This window comes from Marasmius oreades, chromosome 1 (assembly GCF_018924745.1).
Source record: "Marasmius oreades isolate 03SP1 chromosome 1, whole genome shotgun sequence".
NCBI classification, from domain to species: Eukaryota; Fungi; Basidiomycota; class Agaricomycetes; order Agaricales; family Marasmiaceae; genus Marasmius; species Marasmius oreades.
In genome coordinates this window covers 1253528-1276389 of record NC_057323.1, presented here as the reverse complement: position 1 = coordinate 1276389, position 22862 = coordinate 1253528, and the positions used below count along the sequence as shown (strand labels likewise).

Here is a 22862-nt window from a genome sequence, read left to right as displayed (position 1 = left end):
GGTTCGTGCACCTGGAGTTGCTCAATGCGACGGTCAATGCTCAGTCCACTGCTTATACACGAAAGTCACAGTGACAGTGGTAAGCTGATTACGATCACGTGCAATGAGGCATTCTTCGACCATTATACCATCCAACCGGTTCTGGAACGAACAGTCAGGTACGTCTCTCATTCTATCTGCTTTCCGCTCACATAGCCTTAGGGAAAACACTGGTGCAATTGCGACTATGGAAATTCCTACCATTACTCCAATCGAGACGGGGGCTACTATTACCAGAACACCAATGGCTTGAAATATTACAACAGCGGTGATGCTATTCCAAATACACTTCTTTCAGTGGTTCAACGTGCACCACGGACAATCGACAGAAGTAGCTGGGCTGCAACCTAACAGTGAGAGTTGTCTTGAATGATTCCATGTTTGATGAAGATAGGTGGAAATGGCTTAACCTACATTCATGTACTTTCGACTAGTTGATTTCTTACTTGGCCATATGTCAATTCTTCACAGGCCCTTCTCCCGCACGTCTTGCTCAGGGTATCATGAATAGAGGGAATCCTTTGGAGATCCTAGTGTTACAGATAACATTGCGAACCAAGCACTTGTACAGAATGTCTCTCCCGCAATTGCATCACGCCAACGATACTCGTACAAGGATTCCTTCCTTTCCCAGTCGACTGTAGGGACAGAACTGAACACGAGGACCATAAGCTCGAATGCCACAAGGACCGACTAAGAACTGCTCACCTCATGCCCTGCCTTCAACAACTCCTCATCAATACCCTCAACCTTGATATCAACTCCCAATCCGAACCCAGGCATGCCTTCAGGCTCTCCGATCGCCACAGTCGCGTGGACCGTGGCTCTTGAGGCCATTTCCTTCTTACCCTGTTGCGCTGCGACGGCTTGAATGGCTCCCAAGAAACACGCTGACGCGCTCGTTGGTCAGAATAGGCGCAGACAGGGAGAAATGAGATATATCGGAACTACGTACCAGCATATCCCATCGCAAACAACTGTTCAGGATTCTCCCCATTTCCAGTACCACCGAGCTCCTTCGGCAATGCGAGGTTCAGATTGAGACCATTTGAAGATACGGAACCGTTTCGACCTGAGCCTTGGGCTGTAGCTGTGACGGTGTACTGGGAGGGGTGAATAATATGGATATGGATATTGAGGATGAAAGGAGTTGCTTGACTCACTTTAGTAGACTTGAGAGTCATGTACGACCGGAGTAATAGACTAGATGTCACTGTTACAGGCCTAAAGGTGCGCGCACCGGCGCGTAATGCAGAGCAACTTGCAGCGGTGAACATGATGGTCAATCGTATGGGGGAATTCGGAAAACACGGAAACACCGCGTGTCGGGTACTGTACTTGAGTTGGAAATGGCTTCACACAGCCACCAACACTTACATCCATAGCAGGATATTATTCCGATACTGCTTACATTCTGTATGGCTACCTGGCGCAATGGTAGCGCGTTTGGCTTCGATTACCAAACGGTACCAAAAGGTTGCAGGTTCGAGTCCTGCGGTGGTCATTCTTTTTAAATCTTCTACCAGCTCGCTAACAAGCTTATGACCCGGCCCTTTGTGCCGAGTTTTTTTGCATGTTTATACACCTGCTTACTTGTGCTCTGTAGGAGTTCTGCAGGTAGTGAACAGCATGAATCACCCATGGGGGGAAAGTTTGTGTCCCTTGGCCCACTGTATTCATATCACATGACCTGTTCTGTGAACATCCTGTGTCAGAGGCGTAATTACACCTGTCCTACCTGTTACCCATGGAAAAAAGTATGGTGGGTATGGGACTTGTACAGGGTGACTAATCCATTCCAGCCCCATCCCATGCACAGGAAAACCCACCAACCCGTGCTGTTCCAACTTCCCTATCTGCAGGTATGGCCATGCTCTATCCCATTTTACAGGTACAAACCCATGGGGAAAGTATTCTGTGCCAAATCAGTACATGTTGTATAGTGGGTGACATAAATAGCAGGTGGAGGACTTGTACTGTGTACAGAACTTTGTACAGGGTGGCCTACCCCATTCCCTCCCTGTCCCATGCACAGAAAAACCTGTAACCTGTGGAAAAACAGTACAGTTAGAGAAGGGGAGAGGAGACAGTGAGAGATGACAAATTATTACCAAAAAAGTGTGTGGGAATATAAAAGTTACATCTCATAACAGTTGAAGTATAGATGCATGTCAGATAACAGTAGGAATAAATAAACAGGAACATGAAAAATACTACGTTACTGTAGCTCAAAGGGAGGGGACATTGTCGTGCACGCAGGAAATTTCGATCTCCGCTTTAATTTACCCTGGTCCTGTCGCATAGATCATTTTTTGGAGATAATCGCTGATAATCGCTGATAATCAGGTCTCTTTGTCCCATTATATATAGGATTCATGTTTACTCAGTGGCCATCTACCCGTATGTGAGTTGGTGTATATCCGTTCTATCCCGACTGCTACTTACTATTGCAGGAAACTGAAAACATGACGCAAGATCTCAATGATCTGTACGCGAGCAGACAACGTATTTAGCATCACGCACTTCTGTGGTGGGCCCACTAAAACAGAATGCATGACATGTTATTATAAATATGACAGTCTGACAACATTTGAGCAGCGTGACATAGCAAGAGAACATACAGCAGAACGACACCGAACGCCAGCGCAAAGCAAGAAACAAGTAACAGAAAGAAACTGAGCCATATCACGGCGCACCACTCACACGATCTCTCCCTTATTCATCATAGCCTTCACCCCCGCCTGACAACACGCCATACACCTCTTCTGCCCCCCACATTTCCTACCGGATTTATTGCATAGCTTCGGTATAAATTGAGACGTCTCCCTCATGGTTGTCAATCCCGAACCATTCAAGTGCGCGTCCAAAAACACTTGTCCATGTGGGGTCGACGCCTTCGGCAACCACCCAAGAGAACGGTAACGGCGGGCTTCTCGAAGGCAGCAAGGGTCGCATCGCATGTAGGGACCACAGTCCTCGGAAAGGCAAGTTTTGGGAACTTTGGCCGGTACACGCTTGGGCATAGGAAATGTGGGATCGAGAATGCAGCGAAGGACGTCTCGGATCAGAATGTCGTCGCGTACTGCGGCCTGTTTGGTGGTGGTAGTGCTGGACGAAGAAGCTTTGGGTGGGGCGGCGGGCGTTATCTTGACAGGTTCGGGTTTCGTGGCCGGCTGTGAAGTAGATGTAGCAAGGGGCTTATTAACCACCGAAGTCTGCGTGTTTGCGGGAGATACACCGGCAGGAGACTGAGCGACAGGGATAAGAACAGCAGGCGCGCTACTTTCACGAAATGTAGGAGGTGGCGGTGGCGGAAGTGAAGATGATGAAGATGAAGATGATGAAGATGAAGAGGCTGCCGACACGTGAGGATCGATTGCAGGGCGGGGAGTAGTGATATCTTCATCCTTTGGTGGCGTGGCGTCAACGGGTTGAATCATGGTAGTCTGGATAACAATTAAGTCGCGTTCACTGGGTTTGACAGTAACGACTCCTTCGTCGACCGTCAACGCCGTTCCTTCGAAGGACGGAGCATCACTCAGTAACGAATCTTCCCCGAAGAAAGAGCCTTCAGCAACGTCCGTCGAAAGGGATGGAGGCCTCGTGTAGTACTCGCCATCCGTGGAGTAATCATGATGGTTAAGCACCTCCACCTCGTGTTCGTCACAAACCACCGTTGAGCTATTGAGTTCCGCAGCCACTGACACGAATGAGGGGGAGCGATCGTTCCCAGCAAGCGGGACGGGTTCTTCCTGCGGAAAGACTTCTTCAACATGCACTGGCATCCGCATCTCTTCAACGTGGTCTTCAGGAAGCGTCGTGAAGTCCTCCAAATCTGCCGCGAAGACTTGCTCGATGGCATTCTTCAGGGAGTCGATCTCTGGAATGTCAGACGTGACAGATCGCTCTCGAGTGTACCTGGACCTGGCGTGATACACTCTAAGAGCAAATCCCATGCCGATGACATTCGCATCATCGAGACTGATGTCTTCATCGCTCGCCACGAGCTCTTCAAGGCCCTCACGGAACCATGAAAACATATTGTATTTCTTTCCCAGAGCGATTTTCTCGTATGCGGTTGGGATCAAACAGCTTGCCTTGTCCTTGAGATCATCGTGAGTGTCTTTGAACCCCCATTTTGAGGCAAGCTCGAGGGCAGAGAGAATTAGGTCAAGATGGAGCGGGTCGTGTAGTGGATGGCTGAAAGGGAAATTATACTTTCTGTCGAGTGAAGTGAGTCGATCAGTCAATGTCCCACCTCGTGTAACTGGGTAGTACTCACAAAGGCTGGAGAACGACAGTCAGAAACGCTTTGAATTGCTCTTGAGTGCAATCATTCAGTACAGTCTGACTGTTCCGGTCGTTTGAATAGCTGGGGTAACGACTGATGAACTTTTCACTCGTTGGGAAAAGGAATCTCGGGATTTGGAACATTTCGTTACCAACCTGAATGGAAATCGAGTCATTGAAGACGGTTTCTGGCATTGAAACTAGCCTACCTTGAACGTCACAGACGTCAAGAAAAAGTGCTTGTTGACATTGTCTGCACAGCAGTTACGTTGGTATTCTTCCTCTTGGGACATGGTGGGTGAATGTCAAGCCTCGAATACACGCTGAGTTGCGCAGTTCTAGGACAACCTGGGATTATAAATACATAATCTTCGATCTTTTTATCGAGGTCTCGTGGTTGGCTCGTGGACATTGATATTGAACGCAGCAAGGAGGTAGCGAATATGACCTCGTATAGATTGAGATTGGACAGGATGAGGAGGATTTTTAACCAGATATAGTTAACCGACACGAAGGAAGCCGTAGAAATTCGCGTTCAACACGTGTAAATAGTCTCCTAGGCGTACTTGAGGCTCAGTATATGTTTGGATATTTGTTGCAATGTATCTACGTACTTGGTGTGCTCGATACTCTCGATACTGATCCCAAGGACCCAACAAAGACGATCGGATGCACCAATTGCCCACGTCAGTTGACAGAAAATGCACAAAATGGCTGTTTTGGTGTTTTAGAAGAAAGTCATGTGGTGATTGGGAGCGTTGTGGGGGGCTTTAGAGCGGGCGACACGACTGAATACTGAAGTACTGAAGATCGTGGCTTGGGGAAGAGTGCCTTTGTTATCATTCTTCATGTCCAAAAACGGCAAGAAATGATCCTTTACCACGAGGCTAGAAAGTAAAGAACCATCTAAACATTTTTTTACAAACCAGATATTGATTGAAGAAACGACCCATTATACACACTCTTATAAAGTAAAAACATCCAAGTCTATCAGTGAACGAGTCTCATCTAAATCTATGAATCTCATCTAGAATTTAGAATCTAGAACCCGCCGTTACACTAGAGCGTCATCAAATCGACCTTCCGCTCACTTCTTCTCAGGCTCCTGCTCATCTGAGCTCTTCATTATCCAGGCCTTCGTGGTGACAAACTGTTGCGTGGGTACACCGAGTTCGAAAAGACGAGAAACCGCTGCTGAAAAACTGTCGCAAGAAAAGGTGAGACAGCATGAGGGAATAGCGAAAAAGTTCACGTACTCTTTGAAGAAGAGGTCGACATCGTCAGCATATGCCTTTGCGTGTTTTCTGAAAGACTTGTCTTGGACGAGGACGTAGTCAGTGCTATAAGGTTAAGTCAGTAACCCGTCGATGGTTTAAACCGACTACTTGAAGACGCACGGTAACATCATGAGGGTACCAGTCGTCTTGTCTTCGAGCTGCTTAGGACCATTCCACTTCTTCCAAATCCACCTGGAAGATTATGAGTGCCGTGAGAATAAGTCGTTCAGAAACTCCGTACTTCTCGTCAAAAAGCAATTTGTAGAAATCGTTTGTGAAAGTGGTGGGCGAGAATGTCCAAGGTCCGGTGAAACCAGAGCTAACAAGATTATCAAACCTCGTCCAGTCTTCAAATACAACCTACATACCGGTCAGTGTGACAACGACCAAGAGCGTGTGCACCAAGAAGCGCAACAATTTCCTGATCGTTGAATCTAGGTTGGGTATCGCATCAGTTCTCTAACCCCCTGTGAGTGGAATGAAAAGAATGCATACCCCATACGATAAAAGATCTGACGAAACAACGAGTTCGAAAACGTGTTGAATGATCATGAACGGCCTACACACCTGTCTAACGTGGTCTGCGCCTTGTGTGGCATCGGGCAGACGACCGTCTGGAGTCGCGTCAGCGGCGACACCGTCGATACGACCAGGACGCCAGGGAATCTTTGGTCCTCCCATTTCCTAGAGAAAAGGTATAAGGAGAAGGTGTTCAACGCGAGGAATAAAGACATTGCACCTGAACAGCAGCGACACCAGCTAATGTCCATAGGTCGCCATAACTTATCCACGGAAACTGCGTCTTGACCTTCTCCATTAGATCTCTGGCGAGGTTAAGGCCTGCGTTGGCACCATGACGGGACTCAGGGTCAAACCGCATTGTGGCATAATTGCTAGGATCGGAGAAAGATAAAGATAAGGCTCAATTCAATTGTCGCGGCCATCAATATTACTACTCACCTTCCGCCGGTTTTCGTATCTTTATCGTACGTTCCAGACGAATGCCATGCAAGCCGTAGAAGGACTGGGCCATGAGAACCATCTAGAGCAGCATCTGAGCGCCGATGCGGGGGGGCAATCGACATTATAGAACTCACCATCGTAGTCGCCAGCGTCATCGATGATTTCAGTAATACAATTGTACACCTTGACGGGAGAAGTTAGCCAGGAGACAAGAGGACCATAGTCTACATACATACCTTTTGATAATCTTCCTTAGACGGCACAAAGTTGGCCATAACTTTGGCGGCTTGGACGCCAGACTTGACTGCATCTCCCGAGTCACTCAAGAAGTAGTATGCAGCACCGCCAACGCCAATCACTGCTAGCCCAGCGAAAAGGGCGGTATTGGAAGATTTTGGAGGTGGGCTGGATCCCGAACTAAAGCCAGCGTTCTCAGTAGAATATCTACGAATTGCAAAAGCCCTGGCGGCGGGTTTCAATGCTGAGGACCGGGCAAGAGAAGGACGAATAACAGCCTTTCTGATGGGTGCGCGTAGAAAAGAGAGTGGCATGGTGGTTAGTTTGAGGCGAATAAAAAAAAGGAGGGATAAATTTCCACCCTATTTGGCGTCAGCCCTAAGGCCAAGTATTATCAAGCGTACGTGACCCAAAGTCGCGAGTTAGCCCGTATCAGTCCGATCCGGGGGAGCCGGTTGCCAACGCTGACTAGGGATGACTTGGCCAGTCACGACGTCCGTGATTACGAGCTCGTCATGGTCCACGATGACTAGACGCTTTCTATGGGCAGCGGAACTTCAGTCAAAGTATGTGGCACAAAAGCTGCTTTCTTGATTTACATGGTGATGGCTGACAAACCTGCCAACATGTGGCTCTAGAACGGAAATCTCGATGATGGCGGTTCGCTGATACGAGTAACTGATCCCTACCGTTGCGGCCTCGACGATCTAATAGCAAGAGTTGCCATCGTGAGTATTTCTGATAGATCATCGATCATGCCCTACCGGAGAGAGTTTGCTAAAGAGCGTAAGTTATTAGCAAAGCTAGTATATTTACGTCGTGGGAACCGCTGGTTTTCATGTTATCCTCCAATGATCAGCTATCTTCAAGATGACGTACAGAGAGTTTCGGCTCTGCTTCATGTCCTGCTTATAGCATGAAATCGACTTGGGGCTCCCAGGAAACAAGGACTTAACGAAACACGGTAGCAATGCCCCGTACACCATCAATCATGAATCAACCATCACAGCAGAACAGTTTTTCTGATTAAATAATTCCCAAGACTTCCATGGTCCGTCGTCCTTCTACTCTCAACCCTCGTACCATGTCTAACACAGCCAGCAAACTAGGCTTTGCTTCCCCTCCTCTGTGAGCTGCCTTGATGAGCAAAGCTTTCTTTTTCTGAACTCGTACAATGCTCACTAGAGACAACCTCGATGGCTGTCACGGTGATTCCCCTCTCTTGAAATGGGTGGGAGGTACTGGTATGGTTCGCACCTCAAAAGTTTCTTCTGAACTGGCTCAACTGCCTTTTTTGCAGCTCCGTTTACGGTCACAACAGCATTCCAACAGAGGTGTTCTGGAGTCCTACCCTTTTACCTAACCGAATCCCTCACGCCTGATCCATTGATGTCTCCAGTAACAATAGGTACTCCACGACGACGTCGAGCCATTCTGTTACTTTAATGAAGGACATTTCCGAAGAAAATCCACCTTGTTAAGCTGCACTTCAGAATTCGTCATGCACGCCGCTGATGTTACATAGCTCCTGTAACGATCTCCCTCGTCGACGGAGATGGGACTGTAATCGTTCTGGCAGGATCTCTTGATTCGGGCGAGTAACACCTGCCAAGTATGAGATAGCAACTATTGTGTGACGTTCGATTTGCATAGATTGTAACTTTACACCGAGGACAGATTCAACATCTTCATCTTCCTCATTGACGATATCCGCAAGGTAAAAAATGATGTCGTACACCGATCATGTTGCTTACATTCCTTTTAGCACAGTTTTGAACTCAGTGACTCCCATGGCCAGCACCGTTTCTCGGTTGAATACGCAAACGGGACCTGTCACCACCCAGAGTCTGTCGTCCAGGAGCTCGTCGCAAAGTCCTCCAGCTACAACAGATAGTAGAACAACAATGCCGGCTTCCCTCGAATCTGCATCTCGTTCACGTCATCAGCTGGGTACTGGAGCTATCGTTGGCATTGTGCTTGGAGTTATCGTCGCAATCTTACTGGTTGCTCTCACCCTTTGTCTCCTCTGGAGACAAAGCCGGAAGCGGAAGACAATGGAAAATAGCGAATTGTCAGCAGTCCCATGGACGTCTTCTAGTGCTGGTTAGTGCTACATTCTCTTTATCTCTCTGAGGATGCGGATTGAGCTGTTCCCATCTTTAGTCCTAGCGACAGTTGGCTCAACTACCTTGGCCTCTACTCTAGCAAAAACCGCATCCACTCAACCGTTAGGCCAAGTTGAGGAAATGAAATCGGAGATAGTCAACCGAAGCTCACCACCGCCACCGCTGCCCCCGAGCAGTGATACTGCTAGCTCCCCCCGCACGTCTTTGCCTTTGTATCAGAGTCCTCAACTCGGGGACGAGCTTGGGTCGTCATCGGAGAGAGAGATATTTCTACAGAGACAAGTTGATATGCTTCTTTCCGAGAACGTCCGCCTGGCCGGTCAACTGCACCCTCCCCCGGCTTATCATTCTTCATAGCGCGGTTAGGAACTTCCCAGTTGTAATACAAGTAGGTGTCGCTTAATTAGATTTAGAAATGAATCTACTTAAGCGAGCGATAGCATGTTTGATAGCCGATCTTCCAATTCATTTTCAGAAAACGCGTAGTCATAAGTATTTACTGTACATAGTCGCCCTATAAAAACTTCCCAGAATTCAACCTTCCCTTTCATCAGCCCACCCTGCCTTCCTTCTAATTGTTCGTCTGTAACAAATCTTTCTCGACGCTTCCTCCCTTGACCGTGAATTCGATTACAATGTCCCCCACCAGGTCAACTCGCAACGAACGAGGTACAGGGTGGTCTACTAGTAGACGCGCCTACAGAACTCGAGGCGATATGTGGATTAACCTCGAATTGAATTTCTACGGGTATACTGAAGGTCAATTCGTAAACGAATTTTTGACTATCAATCAGTTCCGGAATCAAGTTGTCCGTAAGGAAATGTTTCTTCTCGACTGAACCCCGGGCCTGGTGTGACTGATTTATATCCTATGGTTTCTTTTCGGGACATAGGCAGCCTAAACATAAACGATGGCTTCCCAATTCCAGAGAACTGGACAATCGAACTTTACTACAATGACAGAATATTACCACGAACAGACGAACCCACCACTAGCATTTTCGATGGAGGAGAGACCGTCACTGTCAGTATCTTTGACGCGGAGGATCAAGAACTTGTATATGATCCGGTTGAAGGATGGGTCTATTATGATGCATGAAAATGAGGAGGCATCCACTAGGATTCGACTGAACTCGAGTAAGGACTAACATCGATACCCGTTTCTTGGCAAGGCGGATAGTTTAAAAAATTTGTGTATAATCTCCAGCGTACAAACATCATACTAATCTTTTAAAGAACGAGTAGGCATTGGCTGGAGGATACGTAGAAGTGATATAGGGAGATCGGTACAACACCATAGAAGTACAGCGCGAAGCGCGCATATATTTGTATCAAGGCATCCCAAAAGGAGTTATCATGAACAATTCAACGGTTTCCTGATCTTCTTCATCTTCCGACCGCCGTCAGCTCTCAGTTCTCTGCGAATTTCCAACCACCTTCTAGCAAACCGCGGAGAACCGGGGACAAAAATTTGCTTGCTTGCTATAGGCTGTGGCGTGTCCAGGCTAACTGCACGATTGTTAAATGCCGAAGTCCAGCGAGACAATAGAGTTTCGGATAGAGTGGTAACATCGCGCTTGGGAGTCATTGAGTGTGGAGCACCGCTTGGTAGAGGAGGGGGTGTAAAGGCAGGAGGTAAAGACACAAGTGGCGAGGAAGGTGTAGATGAAGACGCTGGTGGACTAGCGCGTTTGGCAGCGGGAGGTGAAATAAGGGCATCAAGTGGATCAAGTGGTGCGTCACGTTTATGCGGCGCCGAGGATACCATTTGTTCGAGCATGCCAGGTGCCTCTGATTGCTTGAGAGTTGGAGACTCTGCAGGAGGCGATGCGACAGGCCTGGAAGAGACAGCACGACTTCCGCCTGTGTTGGCCGCGAAAGCACGCCCGGATAGTGCATGAACAAATCCCATAGAACGTGGACCAGGATGGATCGGGGCACTCTGCACCGCGCGAGATTGAGAGCTGAACCCAGCTTCTTTCTCGCTTGGAGTTAGGTGACGATGGGGCTCGCGTTTCTGGTGTTCATCTTGACTCGAGTCCTTTGAAGGATGTGGCGACGAGGATTCTGCAGGAGTGGTAGAATTTGAGTCGCTATTTTGCGTAGCGGGTTTCTGACTAGTGCTGTAATCGGCATTATGAATCTGGCGCGTCTGGGCGTGGTCTGTATCGTTCGTGTTCGAGTTTGAGATAAGCGGGGTGGGAGGCTTCAGATCAGGAACGGCTTTGATGTTTCGATCAGATACGCGGCCATGACTCAGTTCACCAAGGTGTGCAGCATAGACGAAACATAGAGCGTGTAAGATAACAATAGAAGTGAGAGGTCGCATGTTGAGGAATGAGGTAGACGAGGGTAGACAAAGTAGAGATGTGGCTGAATTGATGGAGGTGTGAGGACAACGAGCCAACACGCGAGTTCTTGCTATATATATGCCCTCCCCTCAAGTTGTCACGTGCTCTTTCGACCAAGAAACCGTACTCGGCTGCCATTTCGCTTGTTACTTGAACGTTATACCCGTGCTTATTGCCACTTGAGCACGACGGAATTCGGTATGGTTCATTTACCTTAAGTCATCCATTTATTTGACAAACCTAATTAAAAACGATCAGAGCGTTCGAGAGAAGAAGGTATCACGGGCCAACCCTACCATTCGATTGAAATTGCCAACCATGCGGTCAAATTGTTGTAATTTTTCTCAATCTATGTCGATGTGTCAGTCTTGCCGCCGCGAACCTTGAGCCGCGTGAGACCTGCCTAGGGGAGACTATGTGTCAGGGCAGCTGGAACTTCTTTCTAAATGCTCTGACGAGAAGCCTTATAAAGGGCAGCAGGAGGTCGAAGCTTCCTCCCACACACTATGGTTTCCCCGAAGCACTTGTTCTTCCTCGTTCTTTTGAACGCGGTGAACGCGCAACAGTCGCCGGAAGTCCAGAGACGTATTTCCGACGCAATTAAGAAAGCCGCCAACCAATCTAATCCTGATTATACTGCGTTCGTCAACCCATTCATTGGGACTGGTACGTTCGATGCTGTCCTTTTGGAAGGCAAGAAATTAATTCGTTTTAGACAATGACGGCGACGTGTGGTCAGTAATCTCTGTCTACTTATTTGTTCGATGTTTTTACTAGAACATTCAGTCCTGGTGCATCTATTCCATTTGGCATGGTCTGTTCAGTCAGCGTATCTTGTCATTTCGCTTACTTACTCGGATCCATGTGCAGGTGAAATTCTCGACAGATATGACTGGTTACGCTCCCGCTGGTACGTTTTTACTTGTATATACTGATTCTAGTGGTTTTCATGCATACATACAGGTTATGTTACTGATCCCACACGCTTCATCCGCGGGATAAGTCCTCTGCACGATAGTGGTACGGGTTCGTCTTTGGGAACGTATGGGAACTTTGAAGTTATGCCACTCGTGTGTCCCAACGGGTTCCAGACATGCACAACCCGCCTCAATGACCGACAAAGACATCGGAAGCGCAATACTGACGGTGAGATGACTTGGTTTATGACACTCATTTCGGAAGTTGAACGGACTTCAGATGCTTCCCCGGGCTATTTTTCTCAGACTCTGGACAATGACATAAAGATGGAAGCTACCTCCACCCGAAGAGCAGGCCTAGAAAGGTTTACTTTTCCCTCAAACTCCAAACCCTACTTCGTCATAGGCACGTTATAGTTATCTTTAGTGCTTGATATTATTTTGACTCGAAAATCGGGTCCTAGATCTTGCCAATGACTTGCCCGTATCGTTCGCCGGTGGAACACTGAACATCGACCCTGTGAAGGGACGCATTACAATCGGAGGTTCATACGGGTCTAGGTAGTGTTTTCGCCCAGCCAAGCTTTCTCATTCGCTGATCCAAAGATACCAGTTTCGGACCTGGACGTTATAATTACAACGCATTCGCATGTTATGATCTTCTTGAAGGAGGTAAGCAAGCCTTGGATGAGTATGGGGTATGGACTGGAGACAAGTATGTGCACACACCTTCGTTCTACTAATTGGCACTTGAGTGAGGTCGTCTCATAGCTTCGGTCTCGACGCCAAAGGTCTCGGTCAAACCCATTTGAACCTTTCTCGTAATCTTTTCGGAGGTGTCTACGAATCTGGAGCTCTCTTTTCTTATAAAGGGACTCCACAAACGATCACCCTTCGAGTCGGAATTTCGTTCATTTCGACCGACCAAGCTTGTGCCAATGCTGAATCTGAAGTTGGATCCTCAACGTTCGAGCAGATTCTGGCACAGAGCAAGTCGTTGTGGAATGATAGGCTGAAGAAGATCGAGCTTGACCTCGCGGGTACTCCGGCAAATGTGACGGAGATGTTCTATTCATCACTCTATCGAGCGTCATTGACACCGGTATGTGAACAATACGACTAGCATTTCCAACATTCCGCTGAAAGCATTTTTTATCTTCCTGTAGAACAACGCGACTGGCGAAGCACAGGCCGAGTTCTTTGGGACAAAGTCGTTCTATTTTGATTCTCTCTATTGCAGGCAAGACTTCGCATCTTTTTCGGTCCTCTCAGAGTCCTCATCATTAATGCATACAACCCGGCATTAATAGCTGGGACACTGTGAGTATTTTGTGCCGTCGATGATTCGAAAGGCTGACCACTGTATCATATTTTAGTTCCGAACATTCTTCCCACTAATGTCACTTCACTCGCCGGTGGAGTTTGCCCAGATAGTCGACACTTACATCGACGGGTGGCGTAAACTAGGCTGGATGCCTGAGTGCAGGTACGAATATTTTTATTGCTGTCATTTCAATATTCAATGTCCATATCTCATTTCTCTCGCAGAGCCAACAACCTCCGTGCGTATTAATATCATTATCTTTTTCATGATCAGCATCTGATATGTTCCAACAGCTGGTTGGACTCAAGGAGGTGGGTATATATGCATTGCAACCTTGTATGTGGTCTGAACGGGACCACCTATAGGCTCAAGTGGAGACAACATCGTATCCCATTTCGCAATCTATTACCATAACGAAGCCGCACGTCTGGGTATCGATCTCAACGAGCTCTACTCTGCCTTGCTGGCAGACGGGGACATCAATCCCCCAGAATGGAATACGTTGGGTCGACAAGTCAATGTTTACAAGTTTGCCTCTTCCCCTCGTGCGACTTGTGTCGTACACTGATTGTTTGATGCGTTTTACAGGCAATTCGGTTTTGTCCCTTTCGCAGTTTTGGATACCAGCAGTACTGGTCGTCAAACAAGGGAAGGCAGCAGGACGTTGGAAGTAGGTCAAAATTCCAGAATTTTCTAGTCTACAGCACTAAGAACGGCTTCTTAGTATGCATTCGAAGACTTTGGTATCCGTCAAGTCGCCCTTCTCCTTGGGAAGACGGACGATGAGGCTCGATATACTAATCGTTCACTGGTAGGGATCATTGGTTTTATGCACGCCGGAGTCAAGCTAATTTCTCATTTCCTTTCCCCCCCCTTAGTTCTACAGAAATGTCTGGGATCCCTCGATTGAGAGTGATGGGTTCAAAGGTGCGTTCCGCTACACTACCGCTTGACTGCGCTGACAGCAGATTCTTACTCCCTGTAGGGTTCATGCAGAAACGGTTCTCGAATGGAACTTTCTCTTTCCAGGACCCCAAGAATTGCTCTCCGAAGGACAACAACGACTCCAGAGCTTGCTCGTTGCAAAGCAACAACGTGAACGGATTTTATGAATCTTCGTCATGGGAGTATAGTTGGTGCGTCTTCTTTACTGATCCGGTTTTTTGATTCCATACTAAAGAGGACGACTTGATAGGTATGTTCCCCATGACACCGGTCACTTGATAGAGCTCATGGGTGGCAATGTAAGTCTTTCGTTTGAGTTTCGTTCTTCCTTGAACTAATGAGAGTTTTAGGACACATTCATTTCGAGATTGGACCATTTCTTCGATGTTGGTAATTCCTGTTGTTTGTGGTCTCCCAGTTTTTCACCAGATCTGCATAGGCCGGATATTACCTCGCTGGAAATGAGCCATCCTTCCAGGTGCGTTAACCAAGAATTGTACGTTTTTAAATAATCACCTAAGGAGTCGACGGATATACAGACCCCCATCGGGTACCATTATGCCAATCAACCCGCACGTTCGGTCGATCGCGTTCGACAGGTTGTTTTCGATAACTTTGATATCAGTGAGTTTGAAAAGTCCTGTACACCAAGTCAATTACACAAGTATTTCTAGTACCCGCGGGTCTACCGGGCAATGACGACCAAGCCGCCATGGGAAGCCTTCTTGCATTCCACCTTCTCGGCCTCTACCCCGTTCCATCAACTAGCCGTCTGCTCATTCTCTCACCATTCACGCCCAAATACACGATCCACAATTCATTCCTCAACTCTTCCACTACTGTCACTGTCAAAGGATTTGATCCCAAGTCAGTGCAGAGAACGATTCCTCAAGGCGCGGCGGCTTATGTTCAGAATGTCACGGTTAACGGCAAACCGGTCGAATCGAGATGCCATTTCGATTTCTATGATGTATTCAGGTTGGGAGGAGAGGTAGTGATTGAGGTCACGGCAGACAAAGATGCGGCGAACAACTGCGGTGGATCTTTGCCGGAAAGTTTGTCTACTGGTGGATTCGTTACAATTCGTTGAAACGAGAAAAAGTAAAGTGTGTTACTTACACATTCATGTAAATACCGACCGTGGAAGTACAGTTGACTACCTCATACTCGTGCATAATGATGCATGAACTCATACTCTTTCCGTTGATTGCGGGGGACTTGTGCATATTCCATTATGTAGTACATATATGACTCCGCACGAGGAAAGCCAGAGTTGGAACAAATTCAATGAAATGCGAAGCAAGCGTAGTCTCGAGCCAGACCTTCTAGAGTGTGCGCGTTTGTAATTTCCCTTTTTGGAGAATTACAGTATTTGTCTTTTATTTGTACTCGACGTCTGGGCACCCGGCACACACTCCTGAATCTGAGGCTACTATTCTGTTTAGGGATATGCAACATTTTCGAGTACCACTTCCACACACCACTTACCGTATCAAAAATTTGACTAGAGTATTTTAATAGTGCTCAAAACGTTAACCTAAATTTATGAGGATTTTAGGATAGCTGTAAGAAGCCTCGGAGAGTGTCCGAGGGTGATTCGAGAAGTGCAAAGCGTTTTGTCACGTATCGTCACGTCCGGCAAGACTTCGGCAAGTAGCAAAGCTCGCGCCAGGCCAGCTCACTGCCGTCTCGCTTACAGGTCGATTTGACCTCTGCTATATCGTTTGGCTTATTCCACACTACCGTTCAATCCCCTGCCTCTGAAACCTTGTATTTAATGCTAATGTTTTCGTTTACACTTAACTATGTATCTAAAATTTTGAGATATATTCCGGAATGTACCGTTCCTGGGCTGTCACGCTGTAATCACGACCAGATCTGAGCTATATTTTAAATTTCATTTCATATCCTTTGTCTTTCGGTGGCTACAACTGTACATACAAGCTCATGTGTAGTCTACGGATCCTACAAAAAATTGCCGAGCCCACAAATAAACGGGAAGACCAAGTTTTATCCAATTTTGCATATCCTTGTCATTTGCACATCGGAAACCAGAATAGTACCTTGAACCGAACAAACAAAACAGAACCTGTCAATTCTCCAAAAAGGGTAACCTAGTTTCACACGGAGGTCTGGATCGAGACTAAAGCAAGCGATTCCAACATCCCCTTCTGGAAATTCGTTGAGGGTCCCCACGCAAATTGCCTTTCAGGGTGAAAATTACTCAACCCCCAATCCGTCGCTCTCACCTAACATTTTCGTCAGACAACACGGGGATTCATGTGAACTAGAAAGAGGACGAAACTGCGTTGTCGGCCGCATACGACCAATTTGTCCCATGGAAGTACGCACCATATAAACGCATATCGGACGATACTCATAATCTCCAATGCACCACAGTGACTGTTGTATCTGGGTGCTGTTGTTCGCTGCTTTGCAGGCATCGGCGGCCATTTTTCGCACATTCGATGAACTTGGGCAACAAACCTTTGATTTCATTGAACTGTCATTACCCCCGAAGTCGGCAATCCAAGGAGAAATATTTATATAATTAAGAAAATGCATACCAGAACCTGTAAATAAAGTACAGTTGCATAAAAAACCTTTTGAGATATGTGCCTGCCAATTTTCGTGAGGGTAGGGTGTAATGCTGTTGAGATATGAATTTTTTAATGAGGGGTGTCGAAAACGTGGCCCACGGCGAAGTCGGAAATCGCGGGCCGGCAACGCGATTACATGTGACACAATCATACACATTGATGAATCGTCCAAGAATCGTCAATATCTCGTATATAAGAGGTTTGTTTGAGCACCTGGGACCTATAAATTCATTTTAAATGCTCTTGTTGCAAGATGCATTGATAGAGGCTGTCCTTGTGGGAGGATGACCTTAATTTGGTAGTTTTTCCTCATTTAGGTACAGTCAGAGTGCACTGGTGGCACCAAAATCTATTACAATTCATTGTTGGGTCCTAAGGGGAGCAAATGAAGATAATCTGACATCTGACAGGAATGTTTCCTCCCCTCTAGAAACAATTTCTGGGTGTAAAACATAAAAATCTGGGATATTTGCAGGTATGGGCTGTGTAGACTCAAAAAAAATCATAAAAATCCAAGGATAATAGATTCTGGTAGCCTGATAGGTATATATAACTGTGCTGAGAGCCCTGCCCATGGCATGTCCAGCTGAACTTGAAGTAGTCACTGCAATCTAGGGTCAGAATGATAGAAAAAAAACTGAGTGTATTATATAAACCTGACTCCAGGGACTTGTGAGATAGTTATAGGTGTGGTCCTGGGTGTCTGAGATGGAGAAGTATGTTGTGGTCATAACATACCAAGAACAACGAGAGGTTGATGAGTACTTGTGCTGCAGTGGCCGATCTCCTGATTAGGAAATATTCTCACGCTTCGATTTTTGGTCGGAAAACTGACCCCTCATTGTGCTACTGCCACAGCTCAGTGAAGAACCCATCCCCCGTCATGAAAATTGTCAGGCATGCATATAAGACCCCGCTCCTTCTTTTTTGATAGTATATTTGCTCAAAAATCTAGTCTAGCACTCACTATATTACACTTTTCCGACTTCCCCGTTTTTCCGACTTCAGGGTCGATGACAGTAGTAGGCGGTGAGCTCATTATCACCTCAATGTTGCCTATAGATGTGCTCAACCTGTTCAAGGCGGAACTGTTGGGAATGTCATTGCAAATCGATTATCCGAAAATCCTTTCTGGTCAGTTCTAGTCATCGAAGCCGGGGGATCGTACGTTCTCAACTCCAGAATTTGTATCTACTAATTGATTAATCGGATGAATACAGGGTTGACAATGTCACGGACTTGATGATACCTGGTCGTGCGCCACAACTGGCACCCAACACACCTTTCGACTGGAACCTTACAAGTACGAGTGTTGTCAATGATAGACGTCCTGACATTGAAAGTTATACATAAAAGCCACGCCCCAACATGCCATCAACAACAGGTCTATTCCTGTCCCCCGTGGATTTGCTTTAGGGGGCAGCAGCTCTATCAGTATGATCCCTACCCAAATTCTGTCATTCGTAGAATCTTAATCGAAAGAAACAGACTATGGGATGCACTCGAGGTACTGCAGATGACTTCAATCGTTACGCATCTATGACTGGCGACGCATCTGGAGAATCCAGATTTATTAATTAGTATGAATTAGTATGAATTAGTACTAATTAATAATAATCGATACTAATTGGCACTAATTCAATTAGTATGAATTCGCTAGGTTATCAAATTAATTCGTACTAATTAATACTAATTAGTACAAATTAGTGGGCATTAGTAGGTAAATAAAAAAAGACATTTCACCATATTGTATTTTACATACTTCTATTAGTACTAATTAGTAGGCATTAGTAGGTAAATAGAAAAAGACATTTCACCATATTGTATTGTATATAGTGTACTATTTTATTACTATACTATAGTATACTCTACTATGATATTTTGAAGTAGAACCTAACTAATTTTAGTTACTTACTTACATTTATTAGTATTAGACTTGTCCGAAATCTTTTCAAGTCTGAAATTTTTCTAAGTCCACTATGCATACAAATATAATAGATATACTTATATATATAACATATTAAAGAGTTACAATAAGGTTATAGTAGTAACGGTGCTTATACTTATAATTTTCCTTAGACCGGAATTGAACCTGGTGCTAGCAGTTATGATTGTGTTACACCGGCGGGTACCCCATATAAGCGGTAACTTGTATTTCATCAGTTCCTGGTCAATTTAGATGATTCTGGGGTGGTTTTGGGGGTTTTTCTACCCCCTGAATTCGATTTTGAGCTTATCTAATTGTTCCCATCACTCCTTGAAGAGATAGTGCTTGTACTGTGTTGAAAAACAGTGTATATCATGTATTTTAATGAGAACTGATTCAATCCAGGTTCATCTGGGATGTTTTCTAGGGTTCTTTGACCCTCTGAATCCGATTCTGGCCTTAGTTAATTTTTCCCATCACTCCCTGAATTGATATCATTGTTTGGCCAGAATTTTAACCATTCCAGCACTGTATAAGCATGGTTGATGATAAAAATATTAGAGGTGGGTAGAACTATGTATTTTTGGGTGCTGAACTCGAATTTCCAATCAGCTTGATGATAGGATGTCTCCCTACTGCACTATAAATAAATAAAATTTATTCCAAAATATCGGAAATAATATCCATTTATTTCAATGAAAACTGATCCATTTTGTGTAATCCTGGGCTGGTTTCTAGGGTTTCCTGACCCTCTGAATTTGACTATGAGGTTAGCTGAGCTCTCCCACCCCTCCCAGAATTGATACCCTGGTGTGATTCAATTTCTGACCAATCCAGCACTGTCTGAGTAAGGTAGATGATAGAAATGGGTGAGATGGGTGGTAGTATGTGTTTTTGTGTGCAGAATCCAAATTCACAATCAGATTGATGCTAGGATGTTTCCCTGTGACAATATAAATGAAAATATTTTATGCCCAAATATTGGAAATAATAGATATTCAATAAAGAAGGCAAATCAAATATTGAATCACAGGGCGTTTGGGGGAATGTTCTGGATATATGTAAAGGCCTGCCTACCAATTTTTGGACCTTGAAAGTGACAGCTGACCCCCCTAGGCAAAAAATGCTAAAAAAGCGAAAAATAATACACTGCATACAGATATTATTTCCACACCAATGATACTATACCAGTAGTTAGTAATATATAGGGGGAGTAGATTCCCAAAATATGTAAGCAATTGGACAATATTGTGGTCTGTGACCAACTCTACAGAGAGCAGACCTGAGGATAAGTAATTTCATCTCAAGTTTGGCCTAGTAGTACCATCAGAATGGACTTCAAGTACTGTTTTAGACCAGTGTTCTGCTTTCTTTGTAAAGGTCTTCAGTGATAGAAACACTTACTACACTGTCTTCTAATATAAATCTAATTTACCCTTGTAATTCTGTGTAATAACCTATGCAAACCTTTTGCCCCAATTGCCCCAATTAGTGATTAGTATATAAAGTATGATTTTCTCTACCATTTTGGGTGATTACTTATGGAAAAACTCATATAACTTTTTGCCCAATTAGTGCCAATTAGTGTCAATTAGTGATTAGTATCAATTAATGGAAATTAGTTTTGGATTAGTACCAATTATTACTAATTATTACTAATTACTACTAATTACTACTAGTATATAAAGTATGATTTTCTCTACCATTTGGGGTGATTACTTATGGAAAAACTCATATAACTTTTTGCCCAATTAGTACCAATTAATATCAATTAGTGTCAATTAGTGATTAGTATCAATTAATGGAAATTAGTTTTGGATTAGTACCGATTATTACTAATTATTACTAATTAGTACTAATTAGTAAAGTAGGTTTTCTCTGATGCGAGGGCTGGTTGTGGGACAATATCCAGCCTTACATCCGGAAGGTGAATATCATATATGAACTCAAGCACAACGACATTGACATGTCATCTTTACAGAACGAAAAGTTCATTACCGCGAACAGTAACCTTACTCAGTTCGAGCCTTCTGTTCACGGCTTCGTCGGTGTCAACTCCGTCAGTTTAGAGGGTTCTCCTCGCCGTGATATCGAAGACCGCTTAATCCAGACCACGCAAGAAATCTCTGAGTTTCCATTTAACCACGACATGAACTCGGGGAACCATCTGGGTTTCGGTACGCACAGCGGCTCCCCTTTACTATATCTATGCGTATGATACTGCAGGATGGGTTCAGGCAACGGTTGGAAATGGGGTACGAAGCAGCTCTGCCACTTCATACCTAGGGCCTGAGTTCATAAATCGATCGAATCTCAATGTGCTCGTCAACACTCGCGCGACTCGATTACTAAGAGCTAATCAGTCGCTTACCTTCAGCGAGGTCGAACTCGCTCAGGATGGTGGTAGTACGTTAACGTCTCTCCCGTTCTCTCAGTGATTTCAATGATCAAACAATTTGTTCAGGTACCTTCCAGACAGTAATGGCGAGCAAGGAGATTATTCTTTCGGCGGGCAGCATCATGTCACCCCATGTTCTTCTCCACTCTGGCATCGGTGATTCTGATGAATTGGCTGCAGTCGGCATCGACGTAGTTCATCATCTTCCCTCGGTTGGAAAAAACTTAACAGAGCACCCTTTCCTCTGGGACGGCTATCAGATAAACTCCAATGAGACTTTCGACGAGGCTAATCGAGATCTGGTGTTGGCTGCGGAGCAACTAAATGAATGGACGTTGAACAAAACAGGGCCGCTGGTTGATTCGCCTCTGGTAATGATGGGCTGGCTTCGGGTCAATGAAAGCGCAGAAATTTTCGATCGTTTTGGTGACCCTGCTGCTGGAAACAGCACTGCGCATTTTGAGCTTTTTTTCATCGTGTGTCTTGAACTCTTTTGGCAGGACTATCTTGTACTAAGGTGTAACCTAGAACGGCTTTATTGGAACCGTCCCACCCACAGGCAACTTCATGGCCGTTGGCGTTGCTACTGTATCTCCCGTCTCGCGTAAGGTCCTGCGTTATCTAGAAAAATCATCCATTTCAACCTTACTCTTCCAATGCAGATGGAGCCGTAACACTCAACTCGTCAAATCCGTTAGATAATCCGGTCATTGATTTCCACCTCCTCCAGTTGGAGTTATACAGGTTCATAATGCGAGAAGCTATCAGGAGCATTAAAAGACTCTTCTCCGCCCCAGCTTGGGACAGATTTATCATTGCTTCACTGACCAACGCGACAACAGACGAAGAATTAGACCAGTATATTTCCGAGAAAGCTGCCGGACTTTTCCATCCGGCGGGAAGCGTTGTGATGTCCGCGAGAGGTGCAAGCTGGGGTGTGTTGGATCCAGATCTGAAAGTGAAAGGGGTCAGGGGATTGTGGGTGGTGGATTCCAGTATATTGGTGAGATTTGCCTTCCCTTCTCTCCCTTCAAAAATTCGCTAATCAGGTTTCAACACTATTGAAATAGCAGGGTGCAAGGCTGTTAGCCTTAATGCACAGTGGATGACTTACTTTGTGTGGGACTTGAGATAATAACTTGCTAAAGTTAAGAGGTAGGATATTCGTATAGAACAGCCTGTCTTTACAGGTCGTTACTACCTAGCTTTTATACTACTTTGTAGGTATAATAATAGGTATGTCGTGCTAAGCACGTCTGTGAGAGTTAGAACTAAAGATAGTATCTAATGAATGTGTCTGAGTAACAAGGTTCTTGTTATCTCTAGAGGTCATATAGCTATTGGTAGATATAAGTAGATGTGAGAGAATGCTCAGTCATCTACTGTGAGGTCTATAAGCTATTGGTAGATAAGGAAACTATCCATGTGAATGATAGTGTAAATTTAGTGACAGACGTATGTACATGAG

General features: G+C 45.4%; 8 protein-coding genes and 1 non-coding gene across 9 annotated transcripts; 5 read left to right on the top strand and 4 right to left on the bottom strand.

Annotated features, from left to right (window-relative positions):
- Nucleotides 1–107: 107 nt before the first annotated feature.
- E1B28_000351 (uncharacterized protein) lies at nucleotides 108–1348 on the bottom strand. Its single transcript, XM_043146162.1, has 4 exons — nucleotides 1203–1348; nucleotides 995–1142; nucleotides 748–929; nucleotides 108–691 (listed from the first exon to the last, which is right to left on the bottom strand). Exons 1-4 carry the CDS (start codon nucleotides 1314–1316, stop codon nucleotides 632–634), a joined length of 504 nt encoding a protein of 167 aa, XP_043014862.1. The 5' UTR covers nucleotides 1317–1348; the 3' UTR covers nucleotides 108–631.
- Nucleotides 1349–1459: 111 nt separating this feature from the next.
- E1B28_000350 lies at nucleotides 1460–1543 on the top strand. Its single transcript has one exon. It is a non-coding gene; the product is annotated as a tRNA-Arg (tRNA).
- Nucleotides 1544–2571: 1028 nt separating this feature from the next.
- Nucleotides 2572–5145, bottom strand: E1B28_000349 (uncharacterized protein). The gene is made up of 4 exons (XM_043146161.1): nucleotides 4944–5145; nucleotides 4539–4885; nucleotides 4322–4485; nucleotides 2572–4260 (listed from the first exon to the last, which is right to left on the bottom strand). Exons 2-4 carry the CDS (start codon nucleotides 4620–4622, stop codon nucleotides 2739–2741), a joined length of 1770 nt encoding a protein of 589 aa, XP_043014861.1. The 5' UTR covers nucleotides 4623–4885; nucleotides 4944–5145; the 3' UTR covers nucleotides 2572–2738.
- A 108-nt stretch (nucleotides 5146–5253) lies between these two features.
- E1B28_000348 (uncharacterized protein) lies at nucleotides 5254–7202 on the bottom strand. Its single transcript, XM_043146160.1, has 11 exons — nucleotides 6806–7202; nucleotides 6704–6752; nucleotides 6567–6648; nucleotides 6346–6499; nucleotides 6174–6290; nucleotides 6102–6118; nucleotides 5975–6040; nucleotides 5848–5925; nucleotides 5727–5798; nucleotides 5586–5669; nucleotides 5254–5531 (listed from the first exon to the last, which is right to left on the bottom strand). The coding sequence occupies exons 1-11, from the start codon at nucleotides 7118–7120 to the stop codon at nucleotides 5417–5419; spliced, it is 1149 nt and encodes a 382-aa protein (XP_043014860.1). The 5' UTR covers nucleotides 7121–7202; the 3' UTR covers nucleotides 5254–5416.
- A 1049-nt stretch (nucleotides 7203–8251) lies between these two features.
- E1B28_000347 (uncharacterized protein) lies at nucleotides 8252–9289 on the top strand (the record flags this gene model as incomplete). The annotated part of the gene is made up of 5 exons (XM_043146159.1): nucleotides 8252–8282; nucleotides 8332–8400; nucleotides 8460–8523; nucleotides 8572–8909; nucleotides 8970–9289. The coding sequence occupies 5 exons, from the start codon at nucleotides 8252–8254 to the stop codon at nucleotides 9287–9289; spliced, it is 822 nt and encodes a 273-aa protein (XP_043014859.1).
- Nucleotides 9290–9567: 278 nt separating this feature from the next.
- On the top strand, nucleotides 9568–10031 carry E1B28_000346 (uncharacterized protein; the record flags this gene model as incomplete). Its single annotated transcript, XM_043146158.1, has 2 exons — nucleotides 9568–9745; nucleotides 9826–10031. 2 exons carry the CDS (start codon nucleotides 9568–9570, stop codon nucleotides 10029–10031), a joined length of 384 nt encoding a protein of 127 aa, XP_043014858.1.
- Nucleotides 10032–10138: 107 nt separating this feature from the next.
- Nucleotides 10139–11326, bottom strand: E1B28_000345 (uncharacterized protein). The gene has a single exon (XM_043146157.1). The coding sequence runs from the start codon at nucleotides 11259–11261 to the stop codon at nucleotides 10287–10289; it is 975 nt and encodes a 324-aa protein (XP_043014857.1). The 5' UTR covers nucleotides 11262–11326; the 3' UTR covers nucleotides 10139–10286.
- A 413-nt stretch (nucleotides 11327–11739) lies between these two features.
- Nucleotides 11740–15726, top strand: E1B28_000344 (uncharacterized protein). The gene is made up of 24 exons (XM_043146156.1): nucleotides 11740–11949; nucleotides 11999–12017; nucleotides 12070–12097; nucleotides 12154–12193; nucleotides 12247–12429; nucleotides 12481–12606; nucleotides 12665–12761; nucleotides 12814–12915; nucleotides 12972–13302; nucleotides 13367–13440; nucleotides 13511–13520; nucleotides 13577–13686; nucleotides 13749–13762; nucleotides 13818–13835; nucleotides 13890–14052; nucleotides 14113–14194; nucleotides 14249–14335; nucleotides 14403–14451; nucleotides 14510–14660; nucleotides 14720–14768; nucleotides 14820–14855; nucleotides 14909–14947; nucleotides 15009–15093; nucleotides 15144–15726. Exons 1-24 carry the CDS (start codon nucleotides 11790–11792, stop codon nucleotides 15557–15559), a joined length of 2469 nt encoding a protein of 822 aa, XP_043014856.1. The 5' UTR covers nucleotides 11740–11789; the 3' UTR covers nucleotides 15560–15726.
- Nucleotides 15727–20962: 5236 nt separating this feature from the next.
- E1B28_000343 (uncharacterized protein) lies at nucleotides 20963–22464 on the top strand (the record flags this gene model as incomplete). Its single annotated transcript, XM_043146155.1, has 6 exons — nucleotides 20963–21173; nucleotides 21223–21402; nucleotides 21461–21870; nucleotides 21923–21998; nucleotides 22057–22397; nucleotides 22444–22464. 6 exons carry the CDS (start codon nucleotides 20963–20965, stop codon nucleotides 22462–22464), a joined length of 1239 nt encoding a protein of 412 aa, XP_043014855.1.
- Between the last annotated feature and the right edge of the window lie 398 nt (nucleotides 22465–22862).

Bases quoted from the DNA above. Each gene is read 5' to 3' on its own strand.
- E1B28_000349 (XM_043146161.1), bottom strand. From the start codon at position 4,622: ATGTCCCAAGAGGAAGAATACCAACGTAACTGCTGTGCAGACAATGTC. The intron at 4,486-4,538 runs GTAGGCTAGTTT...ATTTCCATTCAG, and splicing joins TGACGTCTGTGACGTTCAAG to GTTGGTAACGAAATGTTCCA. The intron at 4,261-4,321 runs GTGAGTACTACC...TTCACTCGACAG, and splicing joins ACTGTCGTTCTCCAGCCTTT to AAAGTATAATTTCCCTTTCA.
- E1B28_000344 (XM_043146156.1), top strand. From the start codon at position 11,790: ATGGTTTCCCCGAAGCACTTGTTCTTCCTCGTTCTTTTGAACGCGGTG. The intron at 12,098-12,153 runs GTCTGTTCAGTC...ATCCATGTGCAG, and splicing joins CATCTATTCCATTTGGCATG to GTGAAATTCTCGACAGATAT. The intron at 12,762-12,813 runs GTAGTGTTTTCG...CAAAGATACCAG, and splicing joins GGAGGTTCATACGGGTCTAG to TTTCGGACCTGGACGTTATA.
- E1B28_000351 (XM_043146162.1), bottom strand. From the start codon at position 1,316: ATGTTCACCGCTGCAAGTTGCTCTGCATTACGCGCCGGTGCGCGCACC. The intron at 1,143-1,202 runs GTGAGTCAAGCA...CACCCCTCCCAG, and splicing joins TGACTCTCAAGTCTACTAAA to TACACCGTCACAGCTACAGC. The intron at 930-994 runs GTACGTAGTTCC...CGAGCGCGTCAG, and splicing joins GTTTGCGATGGGATATGCTG to CGTGTTTCTTGGGAGCCATT.
- E1B28_000345 (XM_043146157.1), bottom strand. From the start codon at position 11,261: ATGCGACCTCTCACTTCTATTGTTATCTTACACGCTCTATGTTTCGTC.
- E1B28_000348 (XM_043146160.1), bottom strand. From the start codon at position 7,120: ATGCCACTCTCTTTTCTACGCGCACCCATCAGAAAGGCTGTTATTCGT. The intron at 5,670-5,726 runs GTGCGTCTTCAA...TTAACCTTATAG, and splicing joins GGTACCCTCATGATGTTACC to CACTGACTACGTCCTCGTCC. The intron at 5,532-5,585 runs GTACGTGAACTT...TTCTTGCGACAG, and splicing joins GTCGACCTCTTCTTCAAAGA to TTTTTCAGCAGCGGTTTCTC.